This window comes from Eutrigla gurnardus (assembly GCF_963514095.1).
Source record: "Eutrigla gurnardus genome assembly, chromosome: 18".
In the NCBI taxonomy this organism is placed as follows: domain Eukaryota; kingdom Metazoa; phylum Chordata; class Actinopteri; order Perciformes; family Triglidae; genus Eutrigla; species Eutrigla gurnardus.
Window position 1 is genome coordinate 19,646,928 of NC_139929.1, and position 24,804 is coordinate 19,671,731.

The window sequence follows — 24,804 nt, forward strand, 5'->3', positions numbered from 1 at the left end:
TTAGGACATGCAGTACCAAAAATGGCCACAAAACCCCACCAATATCAGGATTTTAAAAAATCACTGCGACAAAATGAGGCAAAACACCCTCCTGATTTTTTAATATGATTTTAACAAGAATATGATCTTTCAAAAAAAGTCAGTTTGGACCTGATACTTGTCAGTTTTTTTGGAATATGGCTCTGAAGTGCAGTGAATGTGTTTACTTCCATTTTTGAGACTTGATATCTGTGAAACTAATCATCTAAGAGAAACCATATTTTGGAGAATGTTTAAGCTAACACCAGAGATAGAGGCAAAAGTGATAGAAGTCTTTTATCTGCAAAAATGGGGGCTCAACAACTATTCAAATTTGCTATTTCATTTCGACAAGCCAAATTTTGGGAGAAGTTTATACTTGAGCTACACCCCTGACATTCCATGTCTGGAGGCTATTAGTAACAGATATACACTGTAGACATTTTGAAGGCCACAGGTGAGATAGTTTTCCAGATATAGGGCCCTAGTTTCGTGGCGCAGCGCAGGACGGCGCAGGGTGGCGGAGCCGGCGCAATGCAAGTTTCGACCCGCGCAGCCTTGCACACCGTCAGTTTGGCAGTTTGGTGGATCGCCTGCGCCAAGATGGGTGTGGCGGCGCAGCAGGGGGAGGCGTCACAGATTCAGCTTGGCGTAGCAGAAGTTTCGTGGCAAAAAGCCTCGCCGAGACTGCGCTGAAAGCTCGCCAGCTCCAACCTGGTCTACTTTCGGCGCAAGGCGTAAATAAAGTCCATTCATTCAATGCGAATCACAGCTGGCGAAGTGGAAGTTTGGCTGACGGTGCGCAGTGCGCACACGTCACCGAGACCTCACAGGCAGGTTTCCACAGTTCCAGGCACATTTAAATGCAATAAATAATCACAACAAACACTATTTAATGCAACTAATTGAATCAACACGTGAATTTATATCTATATAGATTGTCCCGTCACATCTGACGTCAGATCAAAGGCGGATGGCACGCGTAACGGAAACTCAGCCTCTCAGACCAAAACATCTCCCTCTCTCTCTCCTGTTTTTTATAATATGGGCATTGTTATTATTATGATAGCGCGCACAGCGTGTGATGAGCGGCGCTGCTTCTGTCATCGGGTTGTCAAGTGACAGAACTTGCACTGAACCTCCCCTAACGCATTAAAGGAGAGGAGAGGAGCTCATTTGATTGGTGAAGATCTGAATCGGCTGTATTAATCCCAGTCCACGCCTCGTCTCCTCCTCGTCTCCCACTCACGCCTTCTTCTCCTCCCTCTTTCCCACTTGCGCCGGTGGGCGAGACGGGAGGTGTGCCTGCGCGAGCCTGCGCGGTGCACGAAACTTGCAAAGTCCAGGCGGACACACCCCGTCGGCGCGGCGCAGGTGCGCTGAAAGCTGACTGCGCCTGGTCTACGAAACTAGGGCCCATAGTTTTTTTTTAAAATGGCTTTTCAGAGTATGATGCCAAAACTTTCTAAACTGCCCTTCATTCAATGATTTTTCATGAGAAAACTGTTGACAGTAGAGACCTAATATTTTAGGTCTCTACTGTCTACTATTTTTAATATTTTTTCCTATTAACAAGTGTGTCTTTTTAGTAGAATTTTTACAGGACATTTGAGATGGTCAGGTGGGAGGCATTTGATGAAATGACAAGGAATGACCCAGGAGGAAAGGATTTCAGGACTCAGAAGTAGACTTTGAGATTTGTAGGAACTAAGGTTTGAATAAATAATGCTTGCAAAACGGGTAGTATTTCGGCTCCTCCCCCAACGAAGCTCTGTGTCGAGATCTGATTCACCTTGGCAAAATTACGTTGTGTATGACGAGCGATGCTTCATTTCGGGCTACTGTTTCCCAATACAGGTACAATTGGCGGGACATTACGACTCTAAATACGTAATCTGTATGCACTGGACTTCAGCTCTCTGTACCACCTACTGCTGTAACATAGTATGTCAAATGTCACAAGTGTAAGAAAATGTTAAAATGCAACTGACAAGAAAAGACTATGATGTTGATTTTTTATTTTTTTATTTTTTATTCTTTGTTCTTTTTTACTTTCTATTTTTTATTTTATTATATATATATATATATATATATATTTTTTTTTTTTAAATTTTATTATTACTATTATTTTTTTTCTTTCTTTTCCCCCCTGGGTAATGGGGGCGGGACTAGATAAGCCTTGGCTTCTCCTGCTTTCCCTTTCGGCCATGTGTATTCATGTTTACTGTGTGAGCAAGATGTGTGATGATGATTTAATGTACATGCCCGAAATAATCAAATAAATAAATAAATAAATAAAGATGCCTCAAACACAAATACTAACTCGTAGGTTTATCATTATTCTTATACATCATTATTATAAAAATGGGCACATTATCAAAGTATTGTAGGTTCAAATCTATGGCGGAATTGCAATGTAGGCCTACCACTTTGACTAATATATCACTTCATCATTATTATTATACATCATTATTATAATTATTACTACAGCCAGTCATACTACAAAGAGGCAGTTTTGGATTGAGTTGCAGTGACCCACCTCCATGGATCCATTACTTATATTACAAATGATTATTATTATATATCATTATTATAAGAATTACTACTATCTCATGTTTCAAATAGGCAATGGTGGTGTAGTGGCTCAGGAATGAGACACATTGTCAAAGGGTTGTAGGTTCAAATCCAGGTCTGAATTTTACCGACTGACTTTTCTACCTTGAGTTCGGGAACTACACGTACATAATGTAACTGGAAGTCAATCATATTTCTGAGATATCAGCCTGTCCAATTAGGAAGCAGCACTGACTAGAATCAATTTTACCTGCTGTTGTGCAAATGGAACAGACCACAGGTGGAAACAAGTGGCAATCAGCAAGACATCCCTATAAAGGAATGGTTCTGCAGGTGGTAACCACAGACCATTTCTCTGTTCTCTGCTTTTCTGGCAGATTTTTTTCTTTTTTGAATTTTGGCAGTGTTTGCACCACTAGAGGTAGCATGAGGCGGGTTCTCCAACCCACAGAAGTTGCCCAGTTAGTGCAACTCATCCAGGATGGCACATCAATGCGCAGTGGCAAGAAGGTTTGCTGTGTCCCCCAGCACAGTGTCAAGAGCATGGAGGAGATTCCAGGAGACAGGCCAGTACACCAGGAGACGTGGAGGGGGCTGAAGAAGGACAACAACCCAACAGCAGGACCGATATCTGCTCCTTTGTGCACGGAGGAACAGAAGGAGCACTGCCAGAGCCCTACAAAATGACCTCCAGCAGGCCACTGATGTTCAAGTTTCAACTCGGACGGTCCGAAATGGACTCCATGAGGGTGGTTTGAGGGCCCAACGTCCACAAATAGGGCCTGTGCTTACAACCCAACACCGTGCAATGCAATTGGCATTTGCTAGAGATCACAGAGATTGGCAGATTGGCCATTGGCACCTTGTGTTCTTCACGGATGAGAGCAGGTTCACCCTGAGCACATGTGAGAGATGTGACAGGGTCTGGCGACGCCGTGGAGAACGTTCTGCTGCTGCAACATCCTCCAGCACGACCGGTTTGGCAGTGAGTCACTTTTTTTCCCACTTTGATTTTCGGTATGATTCTGAATTGAGACCTCCATAAGATGAGGATTTTGATTTCATCAATCATCCTTATGTTGTTTTGTTTTCACCCATTGCACTTTGTAATGAATTAAGATTTCCAACTGGAATATATCATTGGGAACTAGCATGTTGTGTTTAGGTGTTCCCTTTATATTTTTGAGCAGCTTATTTATGAAAGGCACACTCACACACATGTATCACCAAGATGACTTTAATTCTCAAATGATTTGATGTTGTATCAGCACATGAAGCAAACCTCTCATGTTAGTCGACTGGAAACTCTTATTTACTCTTACTCTTACTTTCTTCATAATATCATTCACCACTAGGTGTCCCATTTACATTTAGGGCATTTAGTAGTGATGTCCAAATGAAGCTTCGTGAAGCATTTTCTTTATTTTCTGAGCCTAATAGATGGCGCTCTCTGTTCAACAAAGGGTTGAAAGCAATGGAAATATATCGGCCTTCAACCCTTTGTTGAACAGAGAGCGCCATCTATTGGGCTCAGAAAATAAAGAAAATGCTTCACGAAGCTTCATTTGGACATCACTAGCATTTAGGTACGCTAGCATACTTATTTGAAGCTTTGGGGTCAAACCACTTTGGTGGTTCACCTGGCTGAGAGGCTTTGATGTTTCATGAGCTTCATCTCACCATCACTACTGAAATGACAAAAGAAACCAACCAGCCATTCATAGGCAATGCAAAACTAAATTTTGTTTTCAATGGGGAAAAAACAAAACAGCCTCTCTGCAAGTTGACACATCCAACTGAAATCCGCACACCCTACATTTAAAAGGCGAGAATGTAACAATGTTCTCATCTACGTATTGGCAAGTTCTCAAATCAGCTTATTTTCCATATACATTCTGAGCTACAGTTCAGATAAGCTTTACTATTTGGCCCTTGAAGTTTGTTCCAGCAGGGTCCTCATGTCCAACATTGCATCCTCCAGAGCTTGGATCATTACAGCTGCCTTAGATTCTTTGCAGGTGTTGAAAGCAGAGACATATAATTCAATGTGATTGTTCTTAATACTGTAGCACAGAGCGACCATTTCAGGTATGTCTGTGCTAGGACATGTCCTAACTCCTGTGTTGGACGGAACCTTATGAACATAGAGAGAAGTGAGAATGGGTTGGTTAGTTGTTATTGTAGCACTGTGTAGATTGTGGGATCATTTGTATTTATTAGTGGGATTATTTGTGTCATTCACGCTATACATGCTGGAGAGGAGGGGGGCATATCTCCATGTAGACACAAGGTTTCACAACAAGGTTTCACCAATAATGACAGAAATAACTACTATTGCTGCGTTGTATATGTTGTGGAAGTCCCAGATATGCTGGGACACCAAACCCCATCTTGTCTGGGTTCATAACATAAAGTTTTAGTTCTTTCAGTTCAGTTCCAATCGGAAAATATGAAAATAGTTCAGTTTAAATGCAATATGATGGTATTTTTATGTTTTGTCAAAGTTTCCACCCTGGTACTTACATGACTTGCACTGAGTCCGTATTCAAATGCTTTTACAAAGGAGCAGTCTGTGAAGATATCAGGCATGGATATGTTTTCCTCAATAGCCCGGTTTTTCAGTGAAGAGAAGTAGTTTTCTATGTCCTGGCCGATGATTGCCTGTTAGGATGACAACATTTCAATTTGTTGGCAAAGTATATTACCAACCATACTATTAAAGGTATCCTGTATATTTCTGTAAAGTCAGATGGGTAACAACAACAACTAAAACTAAATTTGCAGATCTGATATTTCCTCATAATTTGAAAGCTGCACCGTTCACAATCATGTTTATCTGCTTGCAGTCTTCTTCCCCACCATAGCTGCTGCTTTGTAGGCATGTGCATCACAGTTACCACTTACTTGTGCATCTTTGTTTGAAGAAAACCAATATAGACCCAAATGTACAACATGGCTTCACATCATTACCCATCAGTAAGTAACTTTCACTTTCATTGGTTCAACTGTACAGAGTAACAAGGAAGTGTCTTATACTGTCAGCAGAAACAGGTCACAGGATGAAAACACTGAATCTGGTTAAGAATATATGTGAGTGGGAACAGAGGTAAATGGACCTGCATTTCTTGAGCACTTTTCTCATATAGCAGAAGCTGCCATGCAAGGTGCTGCCTGCCCATTAAGATTCACGCACATTGCAATTTGAAATAAATGGAGGAGATGGGAATCGAACCATCTTTCGATTTGCACAAGCCCAACTTGTTCTACCTCTGAGCCACAGCCATCCACTAATACAGTGTACAAGAATAACTCTTTAAAAGAGCACACGGGCATCTTTGCTTTGATAATACACTGCGCATGAACTTAAGTACTGAGTTGTGCTGTGAGGGATACTCACCATGTTAATGTACTTTATGTGTGCCTCCACAGCTTTATCGAGTAAATCAACCTTCTCTGAGTTCTGTGCAAAACAGGAATAAGACAGGGATGTTACAACTCATCACTTTTAGTACTTGTAAGTTGCTTTGTATGAGCATGTTTGATGTGCGGCAATTGTACAACCTAAAGCAATATAAGGCAGTATCTCCGATGTCAACACATTTTTCAAGCTGATCCATTCAAACTCAGCACTGTGCTGGATTATGGACGGTCTAAAATAGAATTTAAATTGAAAGCTCCCCAGCAACAGCTGATTATAATGAGTATGACTTCATAGACTACAGGCCATTTGAGTACTACTAAGGGAATCAGACTGAACATGTATTATGATTCTCCTTAAAAGTTGCATTATTTAAAAATTGCATCAGAAATGTTGCTCTTATCAGACCTGTTTTTTGGGGTCATCAAATGCCTTGACAAAGGCAGCTGCGGCAGGCGAGGTTGTGTTGGCCAAGCCTAGACGTCCGAAATTGAAGAAACGCAGTGAAACAGGTTCCTGTATTGGACAGAACTGCTGGTTGATCCTGACAAAAAAAAGGAGAGAAATGTTTTCAACAAACTGTGTTCCGTCCAAACAAACAAAAACATCTGCATACATACTTTTCAGCACCTCACCTGTAGTTGGCCAGCTGTAGAGCCATCTGCACGAAAGCATCTGGGCTCACATTGTTGGCCTTTAGGACGTTTTTCCCAAAGTGGTCAAATGCTGCAGTCCTCAGATCGAAGTCTCGGTTCAGTCTGTGGTGGTGTGGAAGTGAGACATTTTTGGACAGTCAGACTTTTCTTAGTACCCAAGCATCTCTAGAATCACTGCTGTTGTACTGGACTGCTTCTTGGTCTCCTTGACCTTCAGGTCACTTGGTAGCTATGCAGCTCAATCACAACTAAAAGATGATCTCACTTGTCCATGTGCTGCTTGGCCTCCTCAATGTTCTTCTTTATCTCAGGTGTGATGTTGAAGTACAGTTTCTGGGGCATCAGCAAAGGCTCCATCAGAGACTCCTTCACCTGTGGCTTTTTCCTGATTCCACACACAAATGAAAGGAAATTATATGTAACACAATATGATTTAATTAAAAAACATAAGTCACATAAAAATACATTGAAACACTACCCATGAACATCTGACAGCTGAAATCCAAAATAGTCACGTCTTAAATAGCCGATACAGAGGCAATACAAAAAAAAGGACGCCGTTTGACATTAATATTTTCATAGCAACAACAATTTTGTGAAAACCCCCTTTAATTCTTCTCTTAGGTTCCCCATGCCACTAACATAACTTGCTGACAATTCCAAAGCAACAACCTGAAACCATGAACACACTAATCCTTCTGGCCACCAAAAACAAGTGCTGGCAAGAGGAGGAAGAAATTGTTAACCCGATTCTTTTGTTGGAAGCCCAAGGACAAACCAGAGAAATCTTCAGTTTACAGATATAAAATGTATTCAGGTCACAGGTAAAGTATGGCAGCGCTGGGCTCAGAATGAAAGAGCTCTCATAGGGGAGAGGACACGTGACGAGACCAAGATGGGAGGATAGTGAGGAATTAATTAATTTACTGGCTACTATTTTTGGTAAACACTCGGCGTTGATATGTCCAAACCAACTGCAGACAAACAGTGTGATATTTTTACCCGGACAGGCAAGACTAGTACAGCAACTGGCAAAGCAACTCCACCAAGCCCAATGAGCGACCTGGAAGCTAACGCTAATATGGCTAACATAGCTGAAGTGCTAAGCGAGCTGAAGTTGGACAATATTGACGCCCGCTTGACTGGCATGGCAAACTCAATGGCAATGTGTCTGAGGTAAAGCGAGATGTTTCCTCTAATACAGCACGCATCAAAGAGGCTGAACGCCGCATACATGATGCAGAAAGTGCACTTGGAAAAGCCGAAACGGCACTTCAGTCAGCCACCAAGCGAATCTCCTATCTTGAATCCAAGACAGACAATTTAGAGAACCGGGGCAGGAGGAAGAATTTACGTCTGTTTGGTATACGAGAAGGGGCCGAGGGTCATCAGACATTCTTGGACTTCTTTAGAGACAAGTTGACACAATGGCTGGGGACGGACCCTGACAGATCATTCACATTGGAGCGTGTTCATCACACCCAGAACAGAGCCATCCTCATCTGTTTTTTCGGCAGCGAGACATCAAACACGATGGGGTGAAGATAACGTTTGCGCAGGATCTCTCTGCAGAAACAGTGCGGATCCAACGGGGGTTCAAACCGATAACGGAGCTGTTTGTTGATATCAACTCCTTCCGGGGATTTCAACACAACCCCTGAAAACTCCGAGTGCTGTACGACGGCAAGATTCATCTTTTCTCAACGCCACAGGAAGCTGAAAAATTCTACAAAAGTATCCCGCAGCCAAGCCACCACAGTGAACATATATATATTGCAATGTGAAGTGTGTGGTATATGGCACTGATTGTTTTGTTAGAGTTTTTGGTCACGCTGACTAGTTGTGCCCCAAATACTGTGGATCAACGTTCCTCAAATTTCCGAACTAAAAGGGAGGGTATGCATTTCAGTAGTAGAAATGCTTGGTTAGAGGGTGGGACTGTTCGAAATATTGTAGTTGTATGTGTAGGAGTTTGTCTGTGTGTTTGTGTGTGTGTGTGTGAAGGTGGATATGTGTGGAAGGGAGAGGTTGTACTTGCACCACTTCTATTTATTTGTTTTTTACAGCTTCTAAAATTGATATTAGGCTGAGATAGTATTTTATGGATAAATCAAACCGGAGGATTATTTTAGACATTCAAATTACAAGCTGGAATGTAAGGGCAATGAGAAAATTGGCCAAACTGAAACAAGTACTAAACAGGATAAAAAATCTCAACTCAAAAATAGTCTTTCTACAAGAGACACATATGATTACTTCAGACATACTCTCCTTGAGTAAAAGATGGCCAGGTCAGGTATTTCAGGCTTCCCACAGTACTTATGCAAGAGGCGTAGTTATTCTTATACACAAATCAATTCCATTTCAAATCATAAACACTACCCAAGATCCATCTGGAAGGTATATTATAGTTCAAGGTAATATTATGTCACAAAAAAATAAATCTTATAAATGTATATGGTCCATCATTTTTTTAAAAGCTATTTCTCACTGTGGCTGCCTTAGAGGGACTTTATATTTTCGGGGGAGATTTCAACTGTGCCCTCGACCCAGTGTTAGATAGAGCCACACAAATTGATATGACTCATACACAAACTAGAAAAACACTAATCAACTACATGGATGATCTCAGATTAGTTGAAATTGAAAATAAGAGGGAATATTCTTGCTATTCAAGCTCATATAAAACACACTTGTGCATTGATTACTTCCTAATCTCTAAAGGCTGAGTTATGCTTCCGCGTCGACACAACGCAAGGGGGCTTGCGGACCCCTTACGTCCTTGCGGACCCCCCTTACGTCCTACGCAAGGGCCTGACGTGTGCCTCCCAAAAATCCTAGACGCGCGTCGAGGCGACGCAACACCAACGCAACGCCAATGCAGCGGCATTGGCTGTGATTGGTCCGCTAACTACATCCGCTGGAGACTGCTATCCGGTTTCCACTCATAAACACCGCCATTTAAACTTTTAAAAGGCTACTTTTATTGTTTGCACCTCGTTTTATTGTTTGCACCTTGTGCTTTTGCACAAATAAATAAAACACCAAGTTCTGAAAAATTGTGGATGTTTAAAGCCGGAAAGTAAACAAATAGGCTATAACGAAGCTACGACGATATACGTCTAGAGTCTCGGTCGGTCGGTCAGTCTTTACAAAAGACATAGCGCCCTTTACCGGTGTGGCATTGAATAGCATTTCGACACGTAAACCCAACGCAGAACCATCACGGTCTCCAAGCAACTGCGTGGCCGTTGCGTTGCCGTTGCGTTATCACTACGCGGAAGCATAATCAGGGCTTAAGGAATTGATCAATGTCAAGAACAGCTGGTCCAATATTATAGTAATTAGTGATCACGCATCAGTGTCTATGGAGATTAATTTAGGTAAATTTGAGCACTGCTCAAGATGGAGGCTACAGGTTTATCTGCTACAGGACCCATCCTTCGTTAAATTTGTGGAAAGTTGCATTGATAAAAAAATATTTTTGAAACAAATACAAATGAAACTACGGCCAGCATTAGGTGGGAAGCATTTAAAGCCTACATTTGTGGAGAAATTATCAGCTACAGGAGGTCTAAGACCAAGCGCTACAACCAAGAATTACATTCACTAGAAAACCAAATCGAAAAAGCTGAAACTGAATTTTATGATAATAATGACCCTGTAAAATTACATAACCTATCTGTTATGAGAGCTAGTTATGATAAGTTAACGACTGATAAAGTTGCTGAAAGTCTAATGTGGATTAAACAAACATATTACGACCAAGGGGAAAAGGCAGGTAAATTATTGGCATGGAGGATAAAGAAAATACAAGCTGAAAGAACCATAAATAGTATAAAATCAAACTCTGGCAACTTAACTATGGACCCCGTAGAGATAAATAACAATTTTAGAGATTTTTAAAAATTGTTATACAAATCTGAATGTACAGAAAATAGAGAAGATCAGAAGACATTTCTTGACCAGTTGCAATTTCCGACTATATCAGAGGACGAGAAAGTAACACTAGATGTCCTTTAACAACAAAAGAACTTGAAGAAGCTATAGGAGACATCAATAGCGGTAAGGCACCCAGACCAGATAGGTTACCAATAGACTTTTACAAAACATTTAAAAGACAGCTATTAAGGCTGCTTCTGGACATGTATGAAGAGTCGTTTATCAAAGGAACACTCCCAGATTCTTTAAGGTTAGCTATAATAACCCTAATATTAAAACCCCAAGTCCCCAACCGAATGCTCGTCTTACAGGCCAATTAGTTTAATGGATGTGACATAAAAAATCTTTGCAAAACGCTCTCTAGAAGATTGGATAAATATCTCCCTCAGCTGATTATTGATGATCAACAAGCTTTCATACAAAATAGACATGGTTATCACAATATAAGAGTCCTAAATATACTATATGAGAAACATGACGCAAAGGACGCAGCAATGCTGTCAGTCGATGCAAGCCAGGCATTTGATAGGGTAGAATGGGGGGGGCTTTGAAGTACTTCCAAGATTTGGGGAAACTTTTCTAAAATGGCTCCAACTGCTATATACAAACCCAACTGTTGAGATTCTAACTAATAATACCATCTCAAAACCCATTAGTCTACAAAGATCCACTCGGCAGTTGTCCATTATCTCCACTATTATTTACCTTAGCAATTGAATCTCTAGCTATGGCTGTAAGAGTACATAAGAGTTGATCAGGTATAACAATTGGGGAGATGGATCATCGCATCTCTTTATATGTGGATGATATAATATTTTTCCTGACAAATTAAAAAAAAATAGTATTCCTAGTCTAATGAGATTAATTGAAACTTTTGGAGGGATATCCGGATATAAAATGAATAATTCTAAATCAGTGTTAATGTTTCTCAATAAGGAAGAAAGACATAGTCCCATAATAGATACCCCATTCATGACAGCTACTGAAGATTTTAGGTACTTGGGTGTTCACCTCTGGGGTGCAGTCAAATAGTCAAAAATAAGGTCCTAACTCCTATTCCTTGACCTCTGGGGAAAACATCACGGGGTTAAGGAAAGGAGATAGGAGAACTCAAAAGGATTTAGGAAAAGACGGCCACGGTGCTCAGAGAATCCGACCGGACTTTCACTAAGCTACGTCATTATAACGCGGCCGCTGATGAGTGACAGCTGATGATCGGCACCAGCGATTGACGTGCCTCTGCGCTGGAGAAACGACAATAATGGACTACAAAAAACGCCTCGTCCACTTTTCCCCATGTTGTTGGTTTTATAAACAGCTGGTTCACTGACCGGCTTCAGGTCCAGCAGCTCCTCCTTCCTGTCTGACTGTTTGCTGTATTTACATTTCATTTGTGGTTTTAGTTTCGTTTTTGTCAAGTTTGTAACATGATTGAAATAAATAAAAAATACCATTCAATTATTATCACTGTCCACACACATGTATCAACATAATTCCAATTACTCTATGTCTGCATGAAAGTAATTGTTAAATATGCAAATAGGCATATCATTTTCATGAAAGGCCGAGGTGTGCGGCACTTTAAATGTTGCTCTCGCAAAGAATTGTGGGTCGGCGTAATCTCCTTTCCTTTCGTATAGGAAGGTGCGTTGCATCCTATGCTAAAGGAGCTCTGAAAGGAAGCATTGGAGCTCCTTTCCTTTGCATTTAGAGAATCCGAACGGCTCTTATCATGGCGGCCACTTGTTTACTTCCGGGTCACTTCTTCAGTTAGGAACCTTTCTAAGCAAAATAGACTATTCGACTGCACCCCTAAACTCAGTGAAATAATCCCAACAAACATGACCGTCTGGTGGATGGTGTAACTGAAGTACTGAATCAATGGTCTAATTGGCCTATCACCATGATGGGTTGAATAAATCTTATAAAAAAAATTACCAAAATTTTTATACTATTTTCCAACACTTCCATTGCCATTATCAAACAAGTTCTATGATAAATTAATAAACTATTTGGTCAATTTATTTGGAATAATAGAAAAGCTTGACTCCGCCTTAAGCTTAAGCATGTGGGTGACTTGCCAGCACTGTGTCAATTCACGCCTATTTGGGGTAATGCACAGTTCACACCCGGTAAGAAAGATGGAGGATTTAGGTCATGGTATATGAAAGGCATTCAGAAAATGATGGATCTTTACAAAGATGGAGTTTTGCTTTCATTTGATCAACTGTGTTTGAGATATCAAATTGAATGCTTCTTACGAATAGCAAACTCAAAATGTTCGTTTTTTACACGTAGCTAGACACCTGACTCAAATCTCGTTTCATTGATTGGACTTCCGGTTTGCTAACTCATGACTCCAATCGGATCTTTTTGGAGTCATTATCATAACGGTTCACTACTTTTCCAGCAGCACTATGAATGTTTAATATACACATATACATAGGCATACAGATACAGGCAAGTCCTATCCATTTATACTCCCACCTCCTCTGAGATTTGGACTCATAATATAAACCAGAAGCTTTTGTTATGTTTGGGCAGTTTTGCTGGAATATTTTTTACCCTGGAAATCATATTTAGAATTGTGTGACCTCAGATATGTGTGGGCTCTTTCAGTTTCTTAGAATAAGCCTTACTGCCACAATGAACCCTGTTATTAAAACCTCTGGGCAACATTGCTTGGGATGAATTCTGATTCTGCCTGAAAATGCAGAGGTTCACAGTAGTGTATGCCAAATGACACCTCTTGTCAGATGGATGGACTGAACCCTTTGGTTATTGATTCTCTGATTACAATGTTTTGCTTTGTTTTTGTAAAAAAAAAAAAAAAAAAAAGTAGGAGAGGATGGATTGCACGTACCCTTTTCATGTTTGTTTGTTGGGCCAAGCGGTAGTGATGTCCAAATGAAGCTTCGTGAAGCATTTTCTTTATTTTCTGAGACCAATAGATGGCGCTCTCTGTTCAACAAAGGGTTGAAGGCCGATATATTTCCATTGCTTTCAACCCTTTGTTGAACAGAGAGCGCCATCTATTCTATAAGGTCTTGGAAATAGTGAGAATGTTATGAATTGAAAATTAATTGGCATCAAAGAAACCACATGTTTAAGGCCTATTTTCCTAATAGATCTGTTTCTGCATGTTAATGAAAAATACTCCATTCACACTGAAGTTAGATACATGTTACGGCCGCCGGCTTGGGTTGTTTTCTTTTCTCCCCTTTTTCCCCCACTCTAGGTTCTGCCCCTTTTTTCCTGGTGCGTCATTAAGTGATCTGGCTCACCTGTGGCTACTCAAGCGGGAGGGGCATATAACCTGGAGGTAGAACTGGTGTCGCCCTCTCTCTCACTCTGTGGTTTGGCCTGTGTGGCAAGTGTTCGCGCTAAGTGTTGGTCTCATATGCTCTGATTACCTTAGGAAACCGGTGGGTAGCCTATGCTTTGTTATGAGTGAACCTTAGTTGTTTTTGCCCAAACATAATTGTGATCTCTTGTGTTATAGGTGCTTCGGCTCCCCGCGTTTTGAGGAAGTCCGTCTTTCGTTGGCACGTTTTCTCTTTGTTTATAAATAAACTTCGTCTTGGCTGTATCACCTCTGGTTGTCTTTTAAAACGAAGAGTTACAGTTGTAACTACGGTTCTATGAGTCCCGGATGACCGCCAGAGGCGGTGCTTTAAGCACTGGATAACTCCGCCCGCGGTAGCGCATGTCAAGTACGAATAACAACAATGTCACCTGTGACTCCTGCATGACCCCCGGGAGGCTATATCTTCCGGTGTCAGCAAGCAATCGGCTCCCAAAATCTTCTCGCGAACGCGCAAGGATTCTGAGTGACAGAGTGCTCTGGCGGTCATCCGGGACTCATAGAACCGTAGTTACAACTGTAACTCTACGTTCTATTTCGTCCCTACTGACCGCCAGAGGCGGTGCTTTAAGCACTGGATGACATATACCAACAGTGTCATGAAGAATCCCCTAACCCACCTTATTGATGAGAGTTTGAAGACCCAGGGCAAAGGACCACGCCCAATGGGTGGGGAGCAGCAACATTAAGCCGGTAAAACCGATGGAACGTACCCGGCGATGACCAAGAGGCTGCAGCACAGATGTCACCCAGGGGTACGCCTCTCAGGGCAGCCCAGGACGTGGAGACACCCCGCGTTGAGTGGCATCTGACCCCCGTCGGCAATGCTCGACCGTTGACCCTGTAAGCACAAGAGATGGTGTCCACAATCCAATGAGAAAGGCGCTGTTTGGAGAGGGCACAACCCCTGTTATGACCCCCATAGCAAACAAACAACTGGTCTGACTGCCGCAGATGTCCAGTGGCACTGATATAGGCAACCAGGGCCCGCACAGGACACAAAGCACGCAACTCATCATCAGCCGCTGGGGGATCAAACCGCGCCAGGTGAATAGGGCGGTTGACATGGCCACGGGGCAGGGTCTTTGGCAGAAATGCAACATTAGGCCATAGGGTCACCCCTGAACCATCAGGCCCCCAATGCAAGCAGGGCTCGCTGACAGACAAAGCATGCAACTCCCCCACCCGTTTCGCTGAGGTCATGGCCAGAAGAAAGGCTGTCTTCAACGACAGCCACTTGAGGTCAGCCTGGGCGATAGGTTCGAAAGGTGAAGAAGACGGGGCCTTCAGCACCAGGGAGAGGTCCCACGCTGAAACCCTGGGGGAGACCGAGGGCTGCAGGCTCAATGCCCCCCTTTAAAATAGAGACACCAGCCGCTGGCACCCTACAGTAGCATTGTCTATCAAGTCATGCTGCCATGAAATGGCTGCCACATACACCTTCAAAGTGGAAGGTGCACGGCCGTCGTCCAGGAGAGACTGAAGAAAGTCCAGAACGTCCCCCCCTGTCAGCGCACCAGGCAGAGAACCTCCTCCACTTGCTCTCATACTGGAGACGGGTGGACGATGCACGAGCATGCAAGATGGTTCGTCGGACAGGCTCAGTGCAACCGGTCAGAAGCGTGTCGGGCCCTGCAGCGGCCAGGCCCAAAGCTGGAGACGGCAGGGGTTGGGGTGCCAAATCCGCCCCCCTAGCTGTGACAGGAGATCTTTCCTCCCTGGGACATGCCATGGCGAGCTGCAGCAGCAGTGGAAACCAGGGCCTTCCTGGCCAGAATGGGGCTACCAGGAGGAGGCGGTGGCCCCGATGAAGGACCCGCTGCAGCATTGGGAGGATCAGAGGCAGCGGTGGGAAGGCGTACAGGAACATGCTGGGCCATTCGTGCCCCAAGGCATCCTGTCCCAGAGGACTGTCCTCCTCCATCCAGGAAAACCATAGGGGACAATGGGTTGACTCCCTGGAGGCAAAGAGATCCACCTCTGCCCTGCCGAAAATGCCCCAGATCAGCTCGACAACCTCTGGGTGTAGCCTCCACTCCCCCGGCGGAGGCTTCTGCCGAGAAAGGAAATCTGCCACCTGATTCTGGTCCCCCGGGAGCCACATTGCTCGCAAGCTCAACAGACGGGGAGCGGCCCATGTCAGCAGGCGCTGGGACACCTGCAGCAGTTGCACCGACTTGGTGCCCCCTTGATGATTGACCTAGGAGACCACTGCCTTGTTGCCTGACCGGACCAGCACGTTTCCACTGCAGGTGCGGTAGCAAATGTCGGAGAGCCAGGTGGACAGCCCGCAACTCCAGCACATTAATGTGCTGCGTGCGGTCCCGAAGAGGCCACCGTCCCTGGGTGGACCTGCCACACCAGACTGCACCCCACCCTAACTGGGATGCATCTGTGGCAACCGTCTCTCGGAAGGAAGGGAGGACCCCCAGAGGCGCACCCCCCCAGTAGGAACGCCCTGTCTTGCCATGGTGCCAGAGCGTGACGAGCCTGGTGCAGTCGGAGTCGTCAACCCGACCTGGGAACCATTAAACTGGCTAGATGAAGCTGCAATGGAGATAGCGTCGTCCGGTGGCAGCGGTGACCCCTGGGCAGCCGCAACAGCAGCATGTGTCATCCCCCCAGTAGGCTGCAGGCTAAGAAGAAGTGCCTTCATTTCCTCCATATCAGCAGCCATACAGTCAACCTTAGAGGAGAGCTGGTGGTCTGCCTTCCTCCGTCGTTTTCCTGCCGGGACACCGTCCCCGTCCTGTGTGGCAGACCGCCTCTTTGCAGCACCCCGACAGGAATCCACCCTCTCAGGCTGGAATGAAGGCAGGCAGGATAGTGGATCCATTTGGGCCAGCCTGGCCAGCCTTACTGACCTCGGCATAATGCTACAATTTATGCAGGCTTCGTCGGTGATGGCCTCCTGCAGGTGATCCACGCCAAGACAGGACACACACCGGTCATGGCCATCCTCAGGCTCCAGGGACGCCATACAGCTGCCACAGACATGCTCCATCCGGAACCAGGTGGAGAGGTAGCCAAGTAAACAACAAACAACACAAAGTGTGACGCCGCCGGGATGGGAACGCCAACACTTTGAAACCCAAAACCAAGTTGGGAGAGGGGGCAGGTACGCAACTTCACCAACAAGATTATTAGTTTAGCACAAATACAACTAAGCTTGAAGAGGGACTGAAACCCTACCTCAACCCAGTTGAATCCTTCAATAATACTGTGAACACTAAACAGAGAAACACAAAACAGTTATTAGCATTCAAAGCAGCATCAACCTGCTAGTAACACAGCCCTCAGCAGCTGTGTGCAATGCTGGAAGGTGAGGGGCGGAAACGCCACCAACCCAGCAAAGCCACCAGAGCAGGTACAACATACAATGTGCAAAACCCTGGCGACAGCCTCTCGGAGGAAGAGCCTCAGCCCGTTACTCCTGCCACAGAGGCACGAGGCTGCACAAAGCCAGCAGCACGCCAGTAATAATTGTACCGGCCATTTAAACGGCCATGCTATACTTACGTACACCTAGACGCGCTCGCGAGAAGAATGAAGGAGCCGATTGCCTGCTGACACCGGAAGATATAGCCTCCCGGGGGTCATGCAGGAGTCACAGGTGACATGTTGTTATTCGTACTCGACATGCTCTACCGCGGGCGGAGTTATCCAGTGCTTAAAGCACCGCCTCTGGCGGTCAGTAGGGACGAAATAGAACTCCTGGTTATTTACATATATGTTACTCTCTTCTTCCCCTAGTCCAACTGGGGACGTAACAATACGGTATATCACAAGGCTCTGTTCTTGGACCAATTATTTTCACGTTATATATGCCTGCTGTAGGCAATATCATTAGTAGGGGTGTGAATCTTTGGCTTCACAGCGATTCAATTAACGATACAGTAGTTGGCGATTAGATTCAAGGACGATTTTTTTTGTAACATTCGATTCGGTAAACCATGATTCGATTCATTTACTTGTAACCAAAAGTCTACATCCATGAAAAAAACATGCAATAATGCGAGTGAGACTACATGTATTCTTCTGAAAGGTGAAAAAATAACATATTTATTCTATAAGTCCTGCATGATATTTTATGCTGAATACAAAAATGTAATTAAACATTGCTTAGTTATTTTTAACATTTTCAGTAGACTACATGCTGGATGGGGAGAGTGTCTTAAACGTATTAAAACATTAATCATAATTAAGAATCACGATTCACCCGATTAAACACCTTCATATAGATTATTGGTGAAGCCAAAATCGTTCCATCCATCCATTTTCTACCGCTTATCCTGTATTTAGGGTCACGGGGGGGGGGGGCTGGAGCCAATCCCAGCTATCATTGGGCAAAGGCAGGGTACACCCTGGACAGGACGCCAGTCTATCACAGGGCCAACATATAGAGACAAACAACTATTCACACTCACATTCACACCTACGGGCAATTTAGAGTCACCAATTAACCTATCCCCATCTTGCATGTCTTTGGACTGTGGGAGGAAGCCGGAGAACCCACGCGTACACGGGGAGAACATGCAAACTCCACACAGAAGGAGCCTGGGCTGACCCGGGAATCGAACCCAGGACCCTCTTGCTGTGAGGCAAGAGTGCTACCCACTACACCACCGTGCAGCCCTGGTGAATTCCATAGGCCTATTTGCCATGGAATTCGGCACTTCCGTTGGGAAAAATAACAGACTGGAAACAGAGGAACCTTTTTAAAAAAGGGGTCCTATGTTCCCCTGACATAGGACCATTTTTAAAAAAGGGGTCCAATGTTCCCCGGTCACATAGGACCCCGGGAACATGGTACGCTCCTGGTTTCAGTCTACTTACATGCCTGCTACCACATGATCAATTATGGACATCATGGTTGAACCATCAGCTTTGGCATGCGTGCAGTTCACACCACATGTCCCGTCTTCTCCAATGATAAACTGAAAAGAAGAAAAGAAAAAATAAGCATTCCACCCCAGCTCCTCAGGTGTATGTTTCTTCCTATATGTGCGACTGTGTTTGAAGTTATTTGAATTAGTTCATGTGAAAAACTTGAAAGCTTTATCATAGGCAACTTTCCATGTTGGTCTCCAACTTTCTGCAGGATTCTTTCCACACAGTGGCCTTTGACAGTGGAGTCAAGTCTTAGGATTTGAGGAATTATCCTGTCTGCACCTAAAACCGACACGAAACGACCAACTTGTCTTGATTTGACTTGACTGTGCATTAAAATGTTGTATCTACCACTTAAGGAAAAAAAGGAACAAACTACACTGAACTGAACTTTCAAGTGCTAGGATAGGCCAAGGGAATTCAGTTTGGCAGAGAATCTGGCTTAAAAGTACACAATTGTGCTAAACTTGTGTTAAGTACCCTATTTGTATAGCATACCAACAGGGATCTGCAAATAAAGCATGTTCATTAATTGAATTTGGTCTCAGCGTCACGGACCCACAGAGAAACGTGTCTCACATGGAGCATGGAGACACACCAATCCCAGAGCAGTGTTATTCTGACCAGCTCTCAGAGTTTCAGCTGTTTGGTTTAATTTTGTATATTCTTACCCTGCTTTGAGTCTGTAGTTTTTTTTAAAAGCTTATGGCTAGACATTACATCAGTAATAACATAGGTTTTTCTGGCTGTCGTTGGGTTCTTGATTATTTTCACACCTGCAGTCTGTTATTTTTCTGACATGTGATATGAGTCCAAGGTAGAAGGGAAAAAAGTCAGTGTTTTGTGGTAGAGTTTACAGGTGTTATTTCACCTGTATTCCCTTGTCAAACCAGCGGTTTCCACTGTTCCACTGGCTGCCTCCTCCATGCATGGTCTGAAGAAGGGCACTCCTGTGATACATCTCACCTCTGGGCATCGCTCTATCCAAACACACTGTAAAGATGCTGCTCTGGATAGCCAGCACTGCCTCTTTGTTGGTCTTATCTGAACATGAAGGACATGCACACGACGGTAAAAAAAACATTTATATTTACATTTAGGGCATTTAGCAGACACTTTTGTCCAAGCAACAATAAGTACATTGGTCAAAAGAAAGAAACCACAACATATCATTGCCAATAAAGTAAGAGCAAAAAAACAAGTGTAAGGGCCTCGTCTGAGTAAAGTAGTAGCTGTTCAGCAAGTACCTTAAGTACAACAGTGCTATGATCAGTGCTATAGGAAAGGGTTTTTTTTTTCTGGAGGGGGGGGGGGGGGATTTGATGGATTTCAGTGATGGTGGTACCAGCCGGCCAGCTGAAGTAGAGTGAAGTGCTCGCTTCGGGGCATGTGGTTTGACCAGTGTTTGAAGGTAGATGGGTGTCCAGTGGCGGCGCCAGAGTATTTTTTCTGGTTCAACTACGGTGGGGCTAACTCATACGGCGGTGGGGCTCAAATCAATGCCAGAATTACAATGTGAATATATAACAACACCCAGTGGCGCCGCCAGCCGCAATCCTGTACGCACTGTGCATACTTTTTTTGAAGGTGAAAAAAAAATAGATGGTGCTGAACCGGGGCCGGATTGTAAGATTCAGCGGGCTAGATATTTAAATTATGCAAGTCAGCGGGTGACACCAAACAACGTCTGCCCAAGCAAGTCAGAGCTTTTCTTTCTCTCACACAGTGACCTGGAGAGACGCAGCCGCATTTGAGAGGATTGCGCGTGTGTGCGCAATTGCGCATAGCGTGTGTTGGCCCCTCTCCACTACACAATACAGCTCGGCTCTAGTCTCGTCACCTCTCTGCTGCTGAGCACTGTGGGCCGAGCTGATGCATGTCCCTCTCCCCGGGCCGGGAGAGTTATCATACCGTACTGTGCGTGTGTGTCCAAGCATGTGCTTGTGTTTAGTTCGGGGATGAAGGGCACAAAAAAATATTTGCACCGGGGCCTATCACCATGATATACGCTACTGATTTCACTGATACTGAAAACATTAGATTTTGTCTTAAAAAAGTATTTTTCCATTTGTTGTTGTGTTTGCCGTTTTTGTGCGTACATTGAAATTGAATCCTGGCAGCGCCGCTGCAACACCCTCCCACAGCTATAAACACGCACACAGTGAGAGAGAGAGACAGAGACAGCGAAACGTGAATAGTTACGTTAACAGCCGGGACCGGAGTGGTCATCTTCCCCTGCAGGTGTCAACGGTGCGTCCATAGTTTTATCCAACACGCCCGTCACCGCCATCTGTTGTTCCGTCCGACGAAGTTTAAAAAAAATGTATCCATGATAAATTTTGACCAGCTTACTACAATAACTTAACGTGAGTGACTATAAGCTGCTAACGCTAACTGCTAGAGCCAGGTAGCTTACAAACTAGTAGCCTACTGTCTCTGTGTAGAGCATACACTAAAAGCGGGCTCACGAGTGACGTTGACGTACAGTCTGTTAATGAACCCAGATCAGTGACAGTTGTCATCGCAGCTGCCTGAATGCCGTTACGACGTGGTGGTGCTGTTGAACTCCGCACTTTTCTTGGTTATTTTGTTGTTGTTTTTTTCTTGGTGGTTTTATGGTAGGGCTAATGGTAGGGCTAACACAATTATCGATGGGGCTATAGCCCAACCAAGCCCCACCCTGGCGCCGCCACTGTGGGTGTCGTTCCATTGATGACCTTGAAGGCCAGTGCCATCATCTTGAATTGGATGCGTGCTGCAATGGGGAGCCAGTGGAGGTCACGGAGGAGGGGGGTCACATGTGAGAATTTGGGTAGATTGAAGACAAGGCGTGCTGCAGCGTTTTGGATACGTTGCAATGGTTAAGTTGCCGAGGCCGGGAGTCCAGCCAGGAGAGAGTTGCAGTAGTCAAGGCGGGAGATGACCAGTGCTTGGACCAGGAGTTGTGTTGCATCCTTTGTTAGGAAAGTCCGAACCCTGCAGTACAACCCTGTAGTGGGCAAATCTGCAGGATCGGGCCACAGCAGTGATGTTGGTGGTGCAGGATAGTTGGTCATCGAGGATTACACCCAGGTTCCTCGCAGTTGATGATGGCAATACTGTGGTATTTCTGACTAAAACTAGAAGAAGGGATCACATTTCTCCTGTATTAGCTTCTCTGCACTGGCTCCCAGTAAAATCCAGAATAGAATTTAAAATCCTTCTCCTCACTTACAAGGCTCTTAATGGTCAGGCACCATCATATCTTAAAGAGCTCATTAAACCCTACTGTCCTCCTAGAGCACTACACTCTGAGAATAAAGGGTTACTTGTAGTTCCTAAAGTCTCCAAAATTAGAACAGGGGCCAGAGCTTTCAGTCATCAAGCTCCTCTTCTGTGGAACCGTCTTCCAGTTCTGGTTCGGGAGGCAGACACTGTTCCCACATTTAAGAGTAGGCTTAAAACCTTTCTCTTTGACACCACTTATAGTTAGGGCTGGCTCAGGTTTGCCCTGAGCAAGCTCTGAGTTAAGCTGCTATAGGCCTAGACTGCTGGGGGATTTATTTATAGGGACACACTGAGCGTCTCTCTCTCTCTCTCTCTCTCTCGCTCTCTCTGTGTATGTTCACCCAGGGTCCCTGTGCTTTCTCACCTAGCAGGTCTCCCTGGAGCGTTGTGGAACCTGATCCTTGCTGCACCGATGCTGTGGTCTTGTTTGACTCTTACCGCCAGTATTTTTAATTAAAGTAATTGACTAAAACTTGACTACTGGCTATGCTTTCTGGTCCAGCAGAGTCCACTGAGGTCCTGACCGATGCAGACTGCTAACTGGTCTGACGCTGGAAACACCACACTGTAGCTCCACCTGCCCGCTGTGTGACTGCTCATCTACTCCTGCTTTTTGGTCTATGGCGACATGGTTGGGATAGATCCATCTCGGCGTGGCTGTGCCTGCCGCCATGGACTACTACTGTTGATACTATTGCTTCTGTTAATACCACCACTACTGTTAATGCTACTACTACTATACCACCAACACCAAATGCAGTTGGAACCCAAGGGGCTGGGCTGCATGAGATTTCTGCCAAAAAGCCTATTATGGCAGTTTTTTCTCGCCACTGTCGCTGTAACGCTTGCCCCTGGGTGATGTTAGGACTTTGAAATTGTGTTGACTCTTGAAATTTTGAGCGTATTCTAGTCCTGCTCAATGTGTTAAGTGTCCTGAGATGACTTCTGTTGTGATTTGACACTATAAATAAAATTGAATTGAATTGAATTGAAATTGAATTGTGGTCCATGCAAGGGCAGTCTTTCCCTGGGATAAAGAGGAGTTTGGTTTTATTCAGGTTTGAGGTGATGCGCAGTTGTCCAGATGGAGATGTCTGCCAAACATTCCGAGATGCGAGTTGCAGTGTGGGTATCGGAGGTTGGGGGAAAAGAGAGGAACAGCTGGGTGTCATCTGTGTAACAATAGGAGAATCCATGTGATGTGATTACAGAGCCTAGTGATCTGGTGTATAATGAGAACAGAAGCGGACCTAATACTGAGCCTTGAGGGACACCCGTGTCCAGAGAACAGGGTTTCGACATAGAGCCATTCCATGTAACCTGAAAGGTGCAATTTGTCAGGTATGATGTGAGTCAGAGTCAGTGATGCCAAGTTCAGCCAGGGTGGAGAGGAGGATTTGGCGGTTGGCTGTGTCGAATGCAGAAGATAGGTCGAGTAGAATGAGAACAGAGGAGTGGGAAGAGGCTCTGGCGTCTCGCAGGGATCTCAGTCACTGTGAGGAGGGCCGTCTCAGTGGAGTGAGCAGTCTTGAATCCTGATTGATTAGGGTCAAGGTGGTTGTTCTGTGAGAGATAGGATGACCGTCGGTTGTAGGCGGCACGTTCCAGGGTTTTAGAGAGGAATGAAAGAAGAGATACAGGTCTGTAGCTTCAGATGTCAGCAGCGTCTAGGGTGGGTTTTTTTAGGAGGGGCTTCACTGTAGCCGTCTTAAAAGCCGCTGGAATGAGTATGCTGGAGTAAGGCCATCAGAGTTGAGAGTTAGTGGAAATGTTTTCTGGGAAGGTAAAGGAGTAAATGAGGAGCTGATGTCATTTTCTTTATTGGTAAAGTAAGTTGCAAAGTCATCACTAGTGAGGGAGGAAGGAGGGTAAGGGGTAGGAGGGGTGAGGAGGGAGGAGAACATGGAGAAGAGTCTCCTGGGGTTGGAGGCGGAAGAGTTGATCTTTGACAGGTAGAAGGCTTATTTAGCTCTCGAAACAGTTGAGGTGAAGTCAGAGAGGAGGTGGTGGCAGTGAGCAAGGTCGTCATCCTGGCCCGCTTTCTTCCATTTTCTCGCTGCCTCTCACAACACTGATCTGTTGGTTCGCAGAGGTTAGGACAGCCAGGGAGGGGAAGGAGATGATCGCTCTGGTCTTGAGGTGGGGGTACAGAGAATGTCCAAAGAAAAGGAGAGTGAGGACAGCAGGATGGAGGAGGCTTCCTCAGTAGGCATTAAGGATCATTTTTCTGTGGATGTAGTGAGGAAACAACAGGGATTTCAGGTTGCGGCGGCTGGTGACAGTTCGAGGCATAAAGGGGAGGGATGTGGTGGGCTTCATGGGGAGGGAGAAAGTCACAAAGTGGTGGTCGGACACGGTGAGCGGGGTAACAGAGAGTGCCGAGATGCCACAGGATCTTGTGAAGACAAGGTCAAGTTGGTTCCCGGCTCGGTGAGTGGGTGGAGAGGGGGAGAATGTGAGGTCAAATGTTGAGAAGAAGTCAATGAATTCAGATAAGTGCAGCTTTCTCGGGTGGATGTTGAAGTCACCGAGGATGAAGAGTGGTGTGCCATCATCAGGGGAGCAGCTTAGGAGAGCATCCATCTCATCTAAAAAGTCATGGAGAGGACCGGGTGGGCGATAGATCACTATGATGTTGAGCTTGAAAGGAAGGGTGACAAAGACGGCGTGGAATT

The 24,804-nt window shown here is 44.7% G+C and overlaps 1 protein-coding gene across 3 annotated transcripts in view; it reads right to left on the minus strand.

Annotated features, from left to right (window-relative positions):
- Positions 1-4,125: 4,125 nt before the first annotated feature.
- The window catches only part of LOC311028973 (carnitine O-acetyltransferase-like), a 32,844-nt gene continuing 12,165 nt past the window's right edge, over positions 4,126-24,804 (minus strand). For all 3 annotated transcript variants that reach the window (XM_084033812.1, XM_084033813.1, XM_084033814.1), the window contains exons 7-14: positions 19,734-19,906; positions 18,809-18,909; positions 6,932-7,051; positions 6,646-6,768; positions 6,419-6,554; positions 5,990-6,052; positions 5,116-5,253; positions 4,126-4,726 (exon numbers count right to left, since the gene is read on the minus strand). In XM_084033812.1, the coding sequence (XP_083889938.1) occupies positions 4,514-4,726; positions 5,116-5,253; positions 5,990-6,052; positions 6,419-6,554; positions 6,646-6,768; positions 6,932-7,051; positions 18,809-18,909; positions 19,734-19,906 (1,067 nt within the window). In that variant the 3' untranslated portion in view covers positions 4,126-4,513. The remainder of the gene's footprint in view (positions 4,727-5,115; positions 5,254-5,989; positions 6,053-6,418; positions 6,555-6,645; positions 6,769-6,931; positions 7,052-18,808; positions 18,910-19,733; positions 19,907-24,804) is intronic.